The 15,272-nt window shown below is 36.8% G+C and overlaps 1 protein-coding gene across 1 annotated transcript in view; it reads right to left on the bottom strand.

Moving 5' to 3' along the window:
- Positions 1 to 634: 634 nt before the first annotated feature.
- RFX6 (regulatory factor X6) overlaps positions 635 to 15,272 on the bottom strand; it is a 58,564-nt gene continuing 43,926 nt past the window's right edge. Inside the window, exons 11-19 of the mRNA XM_004471231.3 lie at positions 13,112 to 13,271; positions 12,050 to 12,194; positions 11,254 to 11,363; positions 10,185 to 10,302; positions 8,606 to 8,728; positions 7,383 to 7,589; positions 5,453 to 5,965; positions 4,431 to 4,643; positions 635 to 2,057 (exon numbers count right to left, since the gene is read on the bottom strand). Of these exons, the coding sequence (XP_004471288.3) occupies positions 1,882 to 2,057; positions 4,431 to 4,643; positions 5,453 to 5,965; positions 7,383 to 7,589; positions 8,606 to 8,728; positions 10,185 to 10,302; positions 11,254 to 11,363; positions 12,050 to 12,194; positions 13,112 to 13,271 (1,765 nt within the window). The 3' untranslated portion in view covers positions 635 to 1,881. The remainder of the gene's footprint in view (positions 2,058 to 4,430; positions 4,644 to 5,452; positions 5,966 to 7,382; positions 7,590 to 8,605; positions 8,729 to 10,184; positions 10,303 to 11,253; positions 11,364 to 12,049; positions 12,195 to 13,111; positions 13,272 to 15,272) is intronic.

Raw genomic sequence — 15,272 nt, 5'->3', positions numbered from 1 at the left:
GCATGTCAGATCCTGAAAGTCTCATGGACTCTTCTCTTCTCTTGAAGCAAGTCAAAGGGAAAGAATTTGCATCATAACTGTAATTGGGATTTAGTTTAATTTTTTTAAAAAACTTTTGTTAGTTGGGAAAAATAACTGAGAACTATTTAGTTTCCCTCTAATTTATTTTTAGCACAAAAGTCCTTGAGAAAAGAATATAGCCCCCCACATTGCTTTTCTACTCAAAAAACTTCAGTGAAACTGTTTTCTATCACATCACCACCTCATCATTTTATCAAAACATATTAAAAGGGGGAGTATTGTACTTTTCACTTTTGTATTCTCCATTGTGTCTAAAATAGTGTCTGACTCATAATAGATGCCAAATATATATTTGACATACAATGAAAATGTGCTCCTTAACTTTCAAGACTTATGTCTAAACGTTTCCTAAAGCTTTTTGGTTATTTAATTCAGTCTACGCTCTTATTGAGTTTACCCTCCTTTGTACTTGTACCTTATTATGACAGCAAAGACTAGAACATTTAGTTTGCTATTTTTCTTGATTTGCTACTATTGAAAATTTTTTCTGCTTAATTAATTAAATCATAAACTACACATTACTGAGCAAGTTGTAAGAATGCTATGAGAAGTCCACAGATCATTTTTTATTGCTTACTGAAAACAATTCCACAGTTTGTTACTACCAAATTACATCATGATGTATAATGGTGATTTGCAGGTTTGCAGACCATCTTATAAAGTACCTGGGGCTTATGGCAAAACCAAATTCTGTTTAGTACTATAGGAGAAGTTGGTAAAGTTAATGGACTTTCCTACTGTAGGTCATGAATTTTATAGCAGACCTTTCAATCAAGATATAAGGAAAAGAAAAAGAAACAATGTAAGATATATGGTATGCCAAATTATGCTGATTTTTATGTAATGAATACTTCATTTCTGAATTAACCTTTTATCCAGATGATCCCTGCATATTCATTCACTCTTAACTTGTAAGAAAAATGCTTGATTAAAGACTGCTTCCAAGTCTTTGTAGAAGTTCAAACAGTCTACTCACAATTTCTTTCTAGGCATTGGATCTGACATGTAAATGTTCTTACATTACAATGTCTTAACCAATCAGCTCTACATTTTAATATCCAAAGGTGCTCTGTCTACAAATCCCCAGCACTCTTCAGAAACAGTTCAGCCCTGAAAGAAAACCAAGCTGTTAAAAATATATCCACCCATTATTTCTTTTATTTTTTTCTTATCTTTTTTAAATAAAGAGAAGAAATCATTTATCATCTCTGTTCTGTTACATAGAAATGAAATACTGCTATGTAACAGAAATTTTCACACTAATGCACAGGAGTTGAAAGTCAAGCAACTTTGGTCTAGGCTGAATTGCATTAAGTCTTGACCTTGTAAACATTTCCATAGGAGGTAGAACATACACATTTGACTCTTTGTCAAATAAGGGATAGTAAACAATGATTCCAAGATCCTAATAAATTAAGGCCATTGTAAAGGCATTAAATAAATGTATCTTTTTTTTTAGAAATGAAAGATGAAACAGCATACTGATTTTCAATAAATTAGAGAGTGAAGCATTAAATCTTCACAGTTGAGATATCATATCTTCATATTTCCAATGGTTCCATTTGATAATGTTTGAAACTATGATTAATAATGAGATCACAACTTAAACAATTTGCGTGCGGTGCAAACTCTCCAAATATCTTCTTTTGCTATGGAGTTGTACATAGCTTTGTATCAGTGGCTTGATAAAAAAATGTCCAGCCACTGCATAGTCCATTTCTTTACTCTCATGGTAATCTCATAATTATATGTGGGCAACAGAGAGTTCTAAAGTTTCAGTCTCCTCCCAACATTGTTGGTTTAAGTGCCTCCAGCTGCTGTTCCCATGAACACAGTGTTGATGGGTGGTAAAGAGGACACCATTTCTCTACTGTTGGCTCCATGGGAATCCAGAGTTTCTTGAACTGGATACTGACTCGAAGTTCCATACATACACTGGGATGAGGAGGGAGGAATTGGGGTTTGCAAGCTGGATGCTGTAAGGGAAAATATAATTAGCCACTGGAAATTGACTGACATTTTCTTTTCTTTATAAGTGTCACTCACCTTGAGCCTTTGTATTTATTTTTGCATTAGCACACATAATTGTACTAAATTTGAGTGTGTATTGTCAGAGCAATGCTCAGATTTTCTTCTATTTTTCCCACTTATTCTTCTCCTATAAATTATTTCTTCCTCACATTGCACAAAGAACACTCAATTTCAACCTAAATTTGGACCGCTCTACCACCAAAATAGATCCTTTTCCACCATCTCTTTTCATCTGCACCTACACTGTCACGGTCCAAGCCACCATCCTCTCACCTGGACCAATACAGCAGTCTCCTAACTGGTTTCATGACCCTCACTTTACCCTACCCTTCCTCCTTTCAGGGAGCAGCCAGAATGATCTTGCTGAAGCATAAATTGGGTTGTCACTCTTCTGCTCAAATGCCACAACGGCTTCCCATCACTTTTAGAGCAAAACCTACACTGCTTGCAATGGTCCACGATGCCCTATGTGGCCCATGCAGTCTGATTTATTTTGCTCCCCTCTCTGCGTCAATGACCAAGCTCAAGCAACCTTGGCTTTCTTTCTGCCCACTGAGCTTCTAAAACTTGTTTCAATTTCAGAGGCTGCCCCGAAAGCCACAATCGGATCTTCACATGGTTACCTCTTTCTGATCACATAGTTTTCGACTCAAAAATTCCTGGGTCAGGATGCCTTTCCCAACTTCCCTACCTGAAGCAGCTCCTCCATTGCTCTCTGCCACATTCCCCTATTTAATCATCTTCAGAATCCCTGAAATTTATCTTTATGAATTTGTGTACATATTCTTTGTCTAACTCTCCCTTTACTAAAACATAAAACTCACTGCGGGCAGGAACTCTGTCCAGTTCACCTCCATTTCTCACACTAGAATGGAGTCTAGCATATAGTAGGTTCTCCAAAATATTAACTGGCTCACCAGCTCTACATTTCCTGCATTTTGGTTTGTTGCCTTCTCTTTGTTGTTTTTCATATTTTTCTACCTACCAGAGCCAGGCTTCATAATGAAATAAATCTATAGTGGGTCCAATTCTTTTTGTTCTGCTTACCCCCTTTCTCTCGTAGCTCTTTTCACCCTAAAGCCCTCTTTGCAATTTACTGGTAAGCCAGTTCTGGCAATGAAAGCTTAGAATCTGCCCTACACCCAGCCCACGTTCCGTCAAAGCTTCCACTATCTCCACAAGTAAATAGAACTAATAGTAACAATAGCAACAGGGAACATTTTAGTCTCACGGGGAGGAAACTTCCTGAAGTGGAATTTTCTGCTTCATTAGAGTAACCTAGAAGCAATGACCATTTGCAGATAGCAGGAGATGGTCTGCTGGACTCTGCTCAGGGCGCATCTGTGACAGTCACAGAAGGGAAGAAGTGCTTCCTATTGAATTATTGGAAAAGTACACTGAGGGAGGAGAGATGGAATTTATCTCATTTTCCCTTATACTCTGTTTGGATGTCAACGCCCTCTACTTATGCTAGCTGAAAATCATCTCCTATGAACACTGACACTTTATTTTGATACGTACATAAATATATACATACCCTGTGATGGCTTGTTAGTAATTTTGAAATAAAATCTATACATATGTTTTTACTCCTTTTATACACGCACAGATTTATTGAGCTCCTACTATGTGATGGTTAGATATTTTGCTGGGTGCTGGTGATTTACATCTAGTATAACTGGCAAAATTTCTTCTCTGATGAGGCTTAGAGATAGTGACCTGGTTGGAAGAAGATGCTAGAGGACTTCCTGAAAATCACAGTTTTGCTCATTTTTACTTAAATTGTTTGTTATAGGACAATAAAAAGAGACATTTCTACAGAGACTTTTAATTATACTTTACATGAGTGAGAAAATTCTAGTAGCCTCAGTCAAAGGACATCGATTTTTTTTTTAGCGTGAGGTGGCTTTGCAGTGTTGATGGAGAATGTAGGGTCCAAAAACACTTCTTGGCCTTGCCCTGGGTTCCATAGTGAAGGAACAGGAGTGAAAGAAAGATGTCAAGAGTACCCTCATAAAAGTTATAGTAGTTAGACTTCATTTGGGCACTTTATATTACTTTTTTGCATATATAACAAATGCCAGCTATTCGTTTGGGAAAGAATACAGATCTAACAGTAAGTTGCAAGGTGGACTATATGTTGGGAGATTGTAATACTATCTGCATATGCAGAAAAATATAACTTCAGACCAAAGTGATATGTCGTCCGTGGGAATGAGTCCCCAGTTCACTTCAATACTTCTCCCTCCAGAGTAAGCCTGCATATCTGAGGTCAATGACACTTTAAAATGTTTTCAAGGGCTACTAAAATAATTTACCTACTACTGGAGTCCGGCAGGCAACTGAAGGTGCTGCGTCTGCATAAAATGAACTAGTCTGCTTTCTAGCACCGTCATCTAAAATGTTAAGTGGATCGTGGATGTCACTGTAAGGGGGCAATGAGCGAACACTGCTGATGACAGAAACATGTTGATTCACCATCGAGCCAAGTCTCTGAGACTCTGGGTAGTTTAGATTGCTGCCATAGTATCCTGAAACAGAAGACCGCAAGAATATATTGTCAACTTATTACAAAAAACACTCCAGGAAGGAAAGGGAAGGGTAATTGGGTGGAGCCCTGAAGCTATCAAACTGTAAATGCTATATGTGAATCTACATTGACTATGGAGTTGACGTGTGCTTATATATGGCTATAGTTCTCTATGCTGCTTTTGTTTTTTTAAAAGATATCTAGAAGTTTTGAGACAGACCACGCCTCTTTCCTATTTTCTGATTTAAATGAACAAGATCTTCCTATGAAGTGAAAAGGAGCACTATTTGTCTCTCACAGAGATTACACTACTTGGCAAATACCATTTTTATTTACAAATTCCTGTTGATGGGAGAAAGACTGGTCTGCACTTAGGAGAGAGGGATCAGAGGAGCCTAGGCTGGTAGTTGAAGGCGACAGCAAATATTTCCAACTTCCTTAACCTCGAGTGTTCTATCAGCCTAAACAAGGCATTGTCTTAGCCTTGTCTTTAAAATCTGCTTTGAGTTCTCTGGAAGAAACATAATTTACTGAAAATATTTTCGAAAGACAGAGCATTCATCTTTGGGGTTATTAAGCTTCATCTCCTGCATATGGTTTGACATGATACTTTTTCATCATTTGTGGCATTTGGAAGGACAACTTTAAAAAAGCCACAAGAATTAGTGAATATGTTTATATGTAGCAAAAATGAACTCCAAGTGTCTAATATGCCGTGAGCTTCAGAAGGCTTACATGGGATGACATGTAACTCAGTGTCTGATTTCAGTATCTTAAAGGTCAGGAAAAACTTTCTTAAAATTTCTATACCGTTAGGTGAATTAGGAGGCAATGATGCTCCTTGGCAGCTGGCAGCCCCTGCATTGCTCAGAAAATTGAAGCTTCCTGAATTTAGAAACTGCATACTGTGTGAATCTTGGGCATGTGAGGATGATCCATAGCTGGAAGGTGGTCGGGAATTATATGGAGACCCAGCACAACTGCCAGTGAAGAAGTCTCTAGAAAGCTGCTGTTCACTCCAGGCCATACAACGACCATGCTCGGCCCGGTGGGGATAGAGTCCTGATGGGGGTTGGGGCTGTGCTCTGAACACAGTCTGATAGTTAGAGTTGGTCCCATAAAAGTCATGGTTGGTTGGCGGGACAGCAGGATAAATGGGCTCTGGATATGTTGAGCAGTGTGGAGGGGCTGACAGTACGGGACCCACACTTGGGGGCCTCCCCGCCATTGGCCCCTGGTTAATGACACTTCCTCGGCTCGCCATGGCTGGAGAGATGGGCGGTGTCATCAGATGACCAGCACTCTGGGAAAGCTCCATTTGGCCTGGAAAAACATTGCCAGAGCATTCACTTAGTACCATTTTAAGTAGTTATTAAAGTAGATTGACTCATGATTTTTAAAAAAATATTTGAAAGACTTAGTAATATGCATTTTTCCCAACTTTATTCCTACCCTCCCCAAACAACAGAACTGGGGAACACCAAAATTCCATCTTTTAAAAATATCATTCCATTTTACAATGGTGGAAGCTCCTGGAGTTTGTGACTATCTAGGAAAGTCTGTGCTGACTCCATGCTCCCAGGGAAATTGGGATGACTAGAGGTCAAGTTTGTGGAGGGCAAGAGGGTTCTCCTGCTCACATTTCTCTATAATTAAAGAATAATATGAACATTCAATAGTTTGCCTTTTAAGGTAAAAGAAAATGGCAACAATATCAAAATGGCCATGGCTTCGAAACAGCCAATTCAAGATACCATGTAAGCACCACTGATGAGCAATGAGACGTAGGAATGCCACTAATTCCCTGGGCTCTGATTTTGCACTGATGGAAGTAGGCCCCTAGTCTGTAAGCTTCTTCCAGGTTTAAAATTCTTTACTTTCAATGAAGGAATGTATGTAAAAGGACTGCAAAAAGATACAAGGCAGGTTGCCAGAGGTTAGGGATGGCTGGGGGTGGGAGATGGGTATAACTTTAAAGGGGTAATATCAGGGAGATCTTTGTGGTGATGGTGCAGTTCTGGATCTTTATTGCAGTGGTGTTTACACAAATCCACCCATGCGATAAAATAACAGAAGTATACATACATGTTGCACTAACATTGGTTTCCTGATTTTGATAATATACTTATATGAGATGTAACCATTGGGAGAAACTGGGTGAAGGGAACAGAGAACCTCTCTGTGCTGTCTTGGCAACTTCCTGTGAATTTATAATTAATGCAAAATTAAAAGTTAAAAACAAAGAAAGACAGGGCAATGAGCAGATTTAAAGTATTATCTATTAGCTCATTCAAGTCACTAAGCCTTCAATTTGCGACCAAGGGGATGGTAGACCAAAGGGGAAAAAAATATTGCCAACAGTTATCTTAACATGGCCAAATCCACTTTTTAATGGAGAAAGAATAAAGTCTCCTCAGAAAACAAAAATAAGTAAGCAGCCCATTTCTTGATCTTCAAAACAGCTTAAGAATTTTATGTAAATCTGATATAGTTTATTCTCCCACTAAATGGAGATGCCCATACTTCTGATACCACTTAGCAAGTGTGTCAAAGTGTGATTCCTATGTTAATAATGGTATTAATAAAAACGTGAATGACAATTGCTGAAAATCACAACAATATAATAAGTCAGTGAAGAGAAGTATTTTCTGTTCTTTGAATCCCTACAGGCTACCATCTATAAGGAAAAGACCTCTGAGGTGTGCTGAAGCCCAAGTCCTCTCTGTGGCACCCCACGTACCTGGGAGCGGCATCGTGTCTGTACTTCCAGATGGGAACGGGTGCAGAGCAGGGGTTAAAACGCCATGCTGACTGGATGACAGAGGAAGATAGGCTGTTTCCACATGGCTCTCATTCTTCACACTGTCACTGGTAATGGTGCTGCCTTTATTACGGTTGGCAAGAAAGCATGAACTCGGAGAAGCAGTGAAGGCAGCTTTACTTGCATCTGGAAAGATTTTTTTTTTTAAAGGGAATGCTAAAACCATTCCCATAATCTTATTAGATAAGCACAAGTAAAAGAAACTCAAAATGGTTTGTGATGGGAAAAGGATTGGGCTCAAGCAGTTGGGACCTGCCTATCACATGGGACGTCCTGGGTTTGCTTTCCAATGTCTCCTAAAGAAGACAAGCTAGACAGTGTGGACACAACAAGATGACTCAATGAGATGATGCAACAAAGAGACACAACAAGAAAACACAATGAGAGACACAACAAGCGGGGAGCAGAGGTGGTTCAAACCATTGGGAACCTCTCTCCCACGTGGAAGGTTCCAAGTTCAGTTCCTGGCACCTCCTAAAAGGAAGACAAGCACACAACAAATGGACAGAGAGAGAGGAGAGAGCAAGCACAAACAACGAAGGGGAGGAGGAGAAATAAATAAATAAAATAAATCTTAAAAAAAAAGTTTCATGATTGTATAATTAACCTGGAGACTCCTGGTAAATGTTTTCTGTGGGAAACGTGGCTGGCAGGCCTTCAGTCTTGGCAATGGTGGTTTTTGATAGCTGTATATTCGTGGGTGTAGGTGTGGTCTGAGGGCACTAAATAGTCCACTTGGAGTGAAGACATCAAAACACAAGTCATTGCATCCCAAATCAATGTGCTCCCTACCTTCTCTCCCTCCTAGAGACCTTATTATCTCTACAGCACTATAAAGTGGCATACCACACCTGTTGATTGGATTATAGTTATTTCTTCTATTTTAATCACCTCTCTAATCCATTTAAATGCTCAGAAAGCCAAGTTTGTATCCTTAAGTGTTTCTAATAGAATACACAACTATCTATTCTATGCATAAATGGAGAAAGGATAAAACAGTGTCCCACTAATGTTAGCATACTGTGATGTTTGGGGGAAACTCTAAAACTATTATAAGCCCACCTAACATGTGCACTTACAAATTCTTGATTTTAGGTTTTAAACGAAGAAATACACAAAACAAGGCAGATATTTAAAATTACCTGAATTCTTCATATACTTGTCCAATAAATTCTGCAACTCCTGCTCTTTGTCATTATTAAATTGGGTCTCCATGGCCAGGAGGATGTATTCATCGAGAAGCATTCGGATCAAATGGAAAGAACCTGTATCGGTAATGGGGAGAGGATGTTGTGAGATGAATACAGGGGGGATGGGTTAGAAAGGGAGGGAAACAGAAAGAGAGAAGTTATCTCTGTGACCATCTCGCAACACTTCACAAGGAGCAACTGAAATAAACAAATACTTGTTGGACTTTAAATGACCCGCTAAGACCAACATGCTTAACTTGGGTCTCTAATCTCTCTGTGTACTGCCTGCTCAGCTCACTGTGTGCACTGTCCTGCCAGCTCTTTGGCCACTAATTACATCAAAGGAAAATACGGATGAAAGTGAGACATGCTTTAGGCCTTAAGAGGGCACACATTGGAGTGTGATAAGCTTTAACCTGGGGGAGAATGAGCTCTACTCTGCTCTAGTTCTGTTTACTTTGTACTAAATAATTAGACAATGGCCAAAATGGTCTGAAAAAAGCATCAGGTAAGGAGATGTTGCTGTAACCTGAAAGAAAATACCCTTAGATCTGAAAAAGACAAAAGGGTAATTTTTATGTACTGGAAAATCTTAAATATATTTTTACTATTCAACAGATTTCCCAACAAAAGTTTGTGTTTTTTTTCATATCAAGTTAGACATCAAAACTGTATATTTTTTAAAAGCTTCGATATAAGCAAGATATTTCAAAGAATAGATTCAGTACACCTTGCTCATCATTTAATATAAGTTCCCTGATTTTATTTAATTCAATTGAAAATTAAATGAAAATAATTTAGCTAATTTGAAATCTGTTTCATAATGTGAAGAGTTCTTGAAATACAACTATTAAATGCAGAGGTACTACCCATGAGTTTTGCACTATATCTGTAAAATAATAAGAATCTTAGAAAATTTAGGAAAAAGAAGGTATGGAACCTGTAGAAAAGTTAACTTGACTCAGTTTGCTTCGGTTTCATAGATCAGGAAAGGTGGTTCAGGAACTTAAAAGAGTGTGTTTTCTAAGCTGCTCTGTCACTCCTAGTGTGCGGCTACATGGGTGCCCAGAAGAGATGGAAAAAGATTGCCTTACTGCAATACATAATGCCTTTGGGAAAAAGCCTTAATTATTGTTTATTTGTTTACTTCAGAAAGAAAATTTATCCAAGCACTGATGGAATGTAATCAAAACAGCTACTAGTCAGTGTTTCTCAGGAGCCAGATATATAATGTGCTTTTATAAACATCGTCTCTCTAAAGTACCTACATAACCCTAGGAGAGCAATATTTCCTCCTTTCTACAATGAGCAGACTGGGCTTTGGGAAAAGCCCAAAGCCAGAGAGAGAAGCAGTGTTTAGATTTAACCCTCCCAAACCCATGCTCTTAACTACCATAGTCTACTGGTTCAATATTCAGATATGCTTTGAGGAATGGCAATGTCATGTGTTTAAAAAATGGCAGGAAAATATGAGTGGGGAACAAAAAAGTGTAATTCATTTAAGAAGAATCTTATAAAGCACATGGGATACCAAAACTGGATGCATTGTTCAAGGTGAGATTATGCATTACTCGAGCACCAAAAAAGCTCCACTTCAGCAGAAAGTCTTGCGCCCTCTTCTTTAAAGATCTTCCATTTTGTTTGCTGGTCTAAAATAAAGGGACACAAATGAAACTATAAAATCTGTCATCTCGTTAGTACATGCATCCTAAGTTAGATCATGAGGTAGGTAACTTGTCTGACAAATTGACAGATGGCGTGCCATTTATTTCATCAAATAAAATGATCTGTCCAGGGTGTTCTTGCTGTCATTTTATGAGTTTTTTTATTCTATATACCTTAAGAGTCTCTACTCTATATATTTTTATTTATTTTTTACCTAATAGAATTAAACCAAATATGAAATAATTTACAAAATAATTTTGTTTAATTCTCCTTTGGACAAAACCTTAAAAAGAACAGAAGGTGAGGTGTGAAAGAAGACTTATATGTCTCTGTGAATGATTAACTCCATCTTCTCTGGCCCCGAATGATAATGTTTTCCCTCCAGAAGAAAGCATGTCCTTAAACTATAACTAGTTTCCTTGATAGGGAATGGCTAACACCAACTAGTAATGGATATATTTGTTCTTATTGCCCTGTTTCATGATGGAGGACGTGAAAGAGTTGAAGGAACCAGAGGAAACAAAATACTGAACTCTTAGAATTCAGGACTTCAAACGCTTAAAACAGTATTTTTTCTGTCAGCATTTATGAAAACTTGCTTTCTAAAAAGGGCCAGATCTCTCCAGTTTCTAAGTTCACCTTTCACTATTGATATTACTCAGCTGTAACTCGACTGATTGATAGGGAAGGTATGGTGTCTTGCAGACGTTGGCTAAGAAGGGAGGGATAGAATTGAATCCATGCCCAGAGTTCTGAAACCTGGCACCTAATTCTAATTTTGATATTTTGGCTGCCTTACTGCAGGGCTACCAAAGCTTTTCAAAGCATATTTATGCACAGCATGCTACTCCTCCCCAACCAGTCAAAAAATTACAGTCACTCATGCATTTACTCTTAATGACAAACTGATTTTCTGAGTCTGTAATTGAAGGTACCTTAATAACTCTCTGCTCCACCACAGTATCCAGCCATTCAATGAAAGCCTCCACAGTGGCATTCTTCTTAAGGAGATCCTTCAGTTCTTGGAACACTGTGATAGAGTCATCTACCGTGTAGAAAAGAAAACTGAGTATTACACCATTACTTTGAACCCAAGAGAAAGTCTATAATCAGACGTCTTAACAATTTTATTAAGTTAATGTGTGAGAGTAATTGCACAACCTGAGAAGAGTAACAAAAAAATGAGTAATTTACCATTCAAAATCTTAACCATAAGTGAATGTATCTTGATATATATTAAAATATAGGTCAAGATATTATATATCTATGTATATACTAGGCAAGTATATTGAGGCTGTCCATATCATTAAATGTCCATTTTGAGTGCAGTGTTTTCATTAACTGAAACAGATTAGTTGAAAGCTAATGAATGAACTAGGCTAAATTGTTGATTTCCTGCTTTCTGGATTACTGTTTATCCTTAGCAAAAATTAAACTCGTCTATCATGTGAAATGTAAAGGGGCAATTTAGGACTATCATTTTATTGAAAAGCTTGGGGGTTACTGAATCAGAGCTGTGTCACTTTATGTTAGGAATCAGAGAGTACTGTTGAGGTTGGACTATCCCCAGAGAGCAGTCTATCCTTTGTGCTACAGCCTTTAAGACATTACATTTTTTGTATTTTCAGAGGAAAATAGGGAGGGAAATACTGGGCTATTATCCCTGGGAAATCAAGCCAATGTCAATAGTGCCAAGATTGGGAAACCCTACTCAAAACAAAAATGACTTACATTCATTGTAGATATCGGATTCAGTGTCTGTGCTGCCTGAAATGGTGAGAAGGGCCTGGGATCCAATACTATTCAAGTCAACCTTTTCAATATCAGATACCATAGAATTCACGACATGCTGGTCAAAGAGAGCAGGCCTGGCAATCTGCTTGGACAAAGTAGAAAAGACACTAACCTGTATCACTGAAATTCTAACTATAGGAAAGTTTTAGTTTTTAGAAAAATAGTTCCTAAATAACTATTATCATAAATAACTTTTTCATATTTTCACACTAAAAGAAATTGCTGAGACTATTGATCATATCTGTTAAAGGTTGTAAAAATTATTTTCAGACTTAGGTAATCAATCTTTTTATTCATAGTCACAATTTTCAGAAGTTTCATTTCTTATCTGAATCTATCCACATTAGTTCTTTAAAACTTAAGGGGCTGGATATCTTCATTAGCAAACAATCATTGTTGAGGGGGAGTATATTTTAACAATATGCAAACATGGCTTTCTCAATTTAAGAAATACTTTTTCCTTACTATTTAAGAGAATCATGTGGGCAGTTAATAAGATGTTTAGTTTCTGGTTTTCACAACATCCAGTATCACATGGGCTGAGTCCCCAGTACTTAATTTTGATCAATTAAATTAATGTGACAAATAGGTGTTCTACATTTTGATGCATTCAGAAGTGGGTTTGTTTGGGGGGGGGTGTTGTTTTTTCCCTACTTTTTATTTTGAAATATTTTTTAATTTACAGAAAAGTTGCACAGCTCAAGTATAGAGTGTTTCCATATCCCTTTGCCCAGCTTCCCCTAATATTGTTACATAACCATAATAAATTATCAAAATCAAGAAATTAACATAGGCACGACACTAGTAACTAAACCACAGACCTCATTTGAATTGACCAGATTTTCTGTTAATGATATTTTTCTGTTCTAGGATGCAGTCTAGGATCTCACATTGCATTTAATTGTTGTGTATCTTTAGTCTTCTTCAATCTGTGAAAGGTCCTCATCAGAAATTCAATTTTTAGTTGGTGACTCAAATACCTTGGGCTTACCAACTCACCTGAGCAAGATGTAAGAAAGATGTTTGTCGTTTTAGAGAAGATACAAATCTCCGCAAAATCGGTATTTTCTTGTCAATTAGGGCTTCTGGCAAATTTTCCAAGGATGAAACAACCCACTGTTCCCAATTTTTAGCAAAATTTCTTATATCTGCTAATAAGCTACAAAGAAAACTATGTGTTAAGTGCTAAATTGCCCAAAAATGCATTAAACAAATGAAGTTTTATGGAGCTATGCTATTATTTTATGATTCCAAGAGGATGACTTTTGAAGTTCTACAAACTTAGCATAGTTCTGCCATTTATCATCCTCACCAAAATACTCAATCTCCTCATGCCCCAATTTCCTCATGGGAACAAGGATATGTCTTCTAGGATTATTGTCAAGAATATATTAAATAACTCACCTGAAGTATTTAATTTAAGACCTTGCATGCAGGAGGTGCTCAAAAAATAATACCATTTTATTATTAACACATGATTCAATATTTTCTATACAGTATTTCTGGAAGAGTATAAGTATGCACTTAATTTTGCAAGTCCAGGCGTTTGAAAGACATCACATTGGGACCATAAAAATAATTTCAGGTATTTAATATTAGTTCCTAATAACATACCCCTGTTATCCAAAAATATAACCCTGTGGGATGAATTATCAAGAGAATACGAATTACAAAACCCAACTTGGGAAACTGCAAAGATTCGTTGTGTATATATTATGAGAACATATAAAAATCTGTCAGCAATCTACAGCTTTATCTCAACATGACAAATCTGAACATATATGGAATGATGCCCATGTTGGGGAGCAGTGATATTATACAAGAAAAAGTTTGGAGATAAAGAGATCTTGGATTAAAATCTAGGTTCTGCTTCTTATTAACTAGTCAACTTTGGACAAATAGATTAACCTCTCTCTGCTTCCAGGTTCCTGGTTTGTGACTTTAGGATCATAATTGCTACTTTGGAATAGTATGACAATTATCCTAAAAAAAAAACCTCAAATGTTCGATGATAAGGAATTGGTTAAATGAAGTAGAGTATTTTCCAGATGTTAGAAATCTATGCAACCATTTAAAAAGATAATTCTGTTCTATATTTACTGATGTAGAAAAGATTTTCATATACACTGCTATAGGATGTATATCATGGTTCCAATTTTTAAAATGTATGTACTTATAGATCTTCACAGAAAAAAGTGTGTAAGATATTAATCATGGGGTGAGATTGTGATTTTTTAAAATTGTACTTATGCATGTTTTCCATTTTTCTGCAATGAATATGAATTATTTGATTAAGAGATAAATCAATCTGTAATTAGCCCTTCAGGCTCCTCATAAGAATTAAGTGAAACAATTTATATAAATTCTCATAGTCCACACTATTTAATAACGGTTAGCTAAAATTTCCCTTCTAAATAGTCAAAAGGCTTGAATGACTGCCACTAAGCAAGCACAGCCATTCTGCTGATATAGAAGTGTAAGCTGTACCCAATTTGCAGCCCCCAAAAAATGCTTAAAAAATTCAAATTGAACATTAGAAGGAACTACTCGTAGGGCCAATAAAAACTGTCATATAAATAAATAAAATAATCCAGAGGAAAAGGTAAATAAAAAATAAAATATTTTATATTTAGCATGCATTTATTAAGCACCAACTACGCTGAGCCCTACATGTGTTTGTGCCCCAAAGTACGAAAATAAATTTCATAAGATTTTGTTTTCAAAGGAAATACTTTTTTTCAAGTTTCAATTGTTCTCCCATAGGAAAAGGCTTTGTGAAATTTCTTCAGGTATCATTTCAATAAACTATTTGTGATCTTATTCCTTTGTTAAAAGAAGTTGGTAATTTCGTTATGCTACTTTCTGATTTTGCAATTATGACTGAAGTTAATAATAAAAATATAATAATTTTCCTTATAGATTTTATGATTGTGGTGATTTTCTATCAATTATCCTTATGTATCTTCTCCAGCTGGTTTCCACTGAAGAACTTTCTCAGTATCTCGGTCAACCAAATATACACATCTATTTTTCACTTTGACAGCTCACAAATTTAAAGGGATTTCAGAACCGTTCTACCAATTTTGTTTTGTGAGGTTCAAATATAATGATTGAGGCACATCTCTCCCAGATGATACAAAAGGACAAGAGTAGGAAAATA

This window comes from Dasypus novemcinctus, chromosome 11 (assembly GCF_030445035.2).
Source record: "Dasypus novemcinctus isolate mDasNov1 chromosome 11, mDasNov1.1.hap2, whole genome shotgun sequence".
Taxonomy (NCBI): Eukaryota; Metazoa; Chordata; class Mammalia; order Cingulata; family Dasypodidae; genus Dasypus; species Dasypus novemcinctus.
Note: the sequence above shows the minus strand (reverse complement) of the source record. Positions and strands in the feature narration are given on the sequence as shown.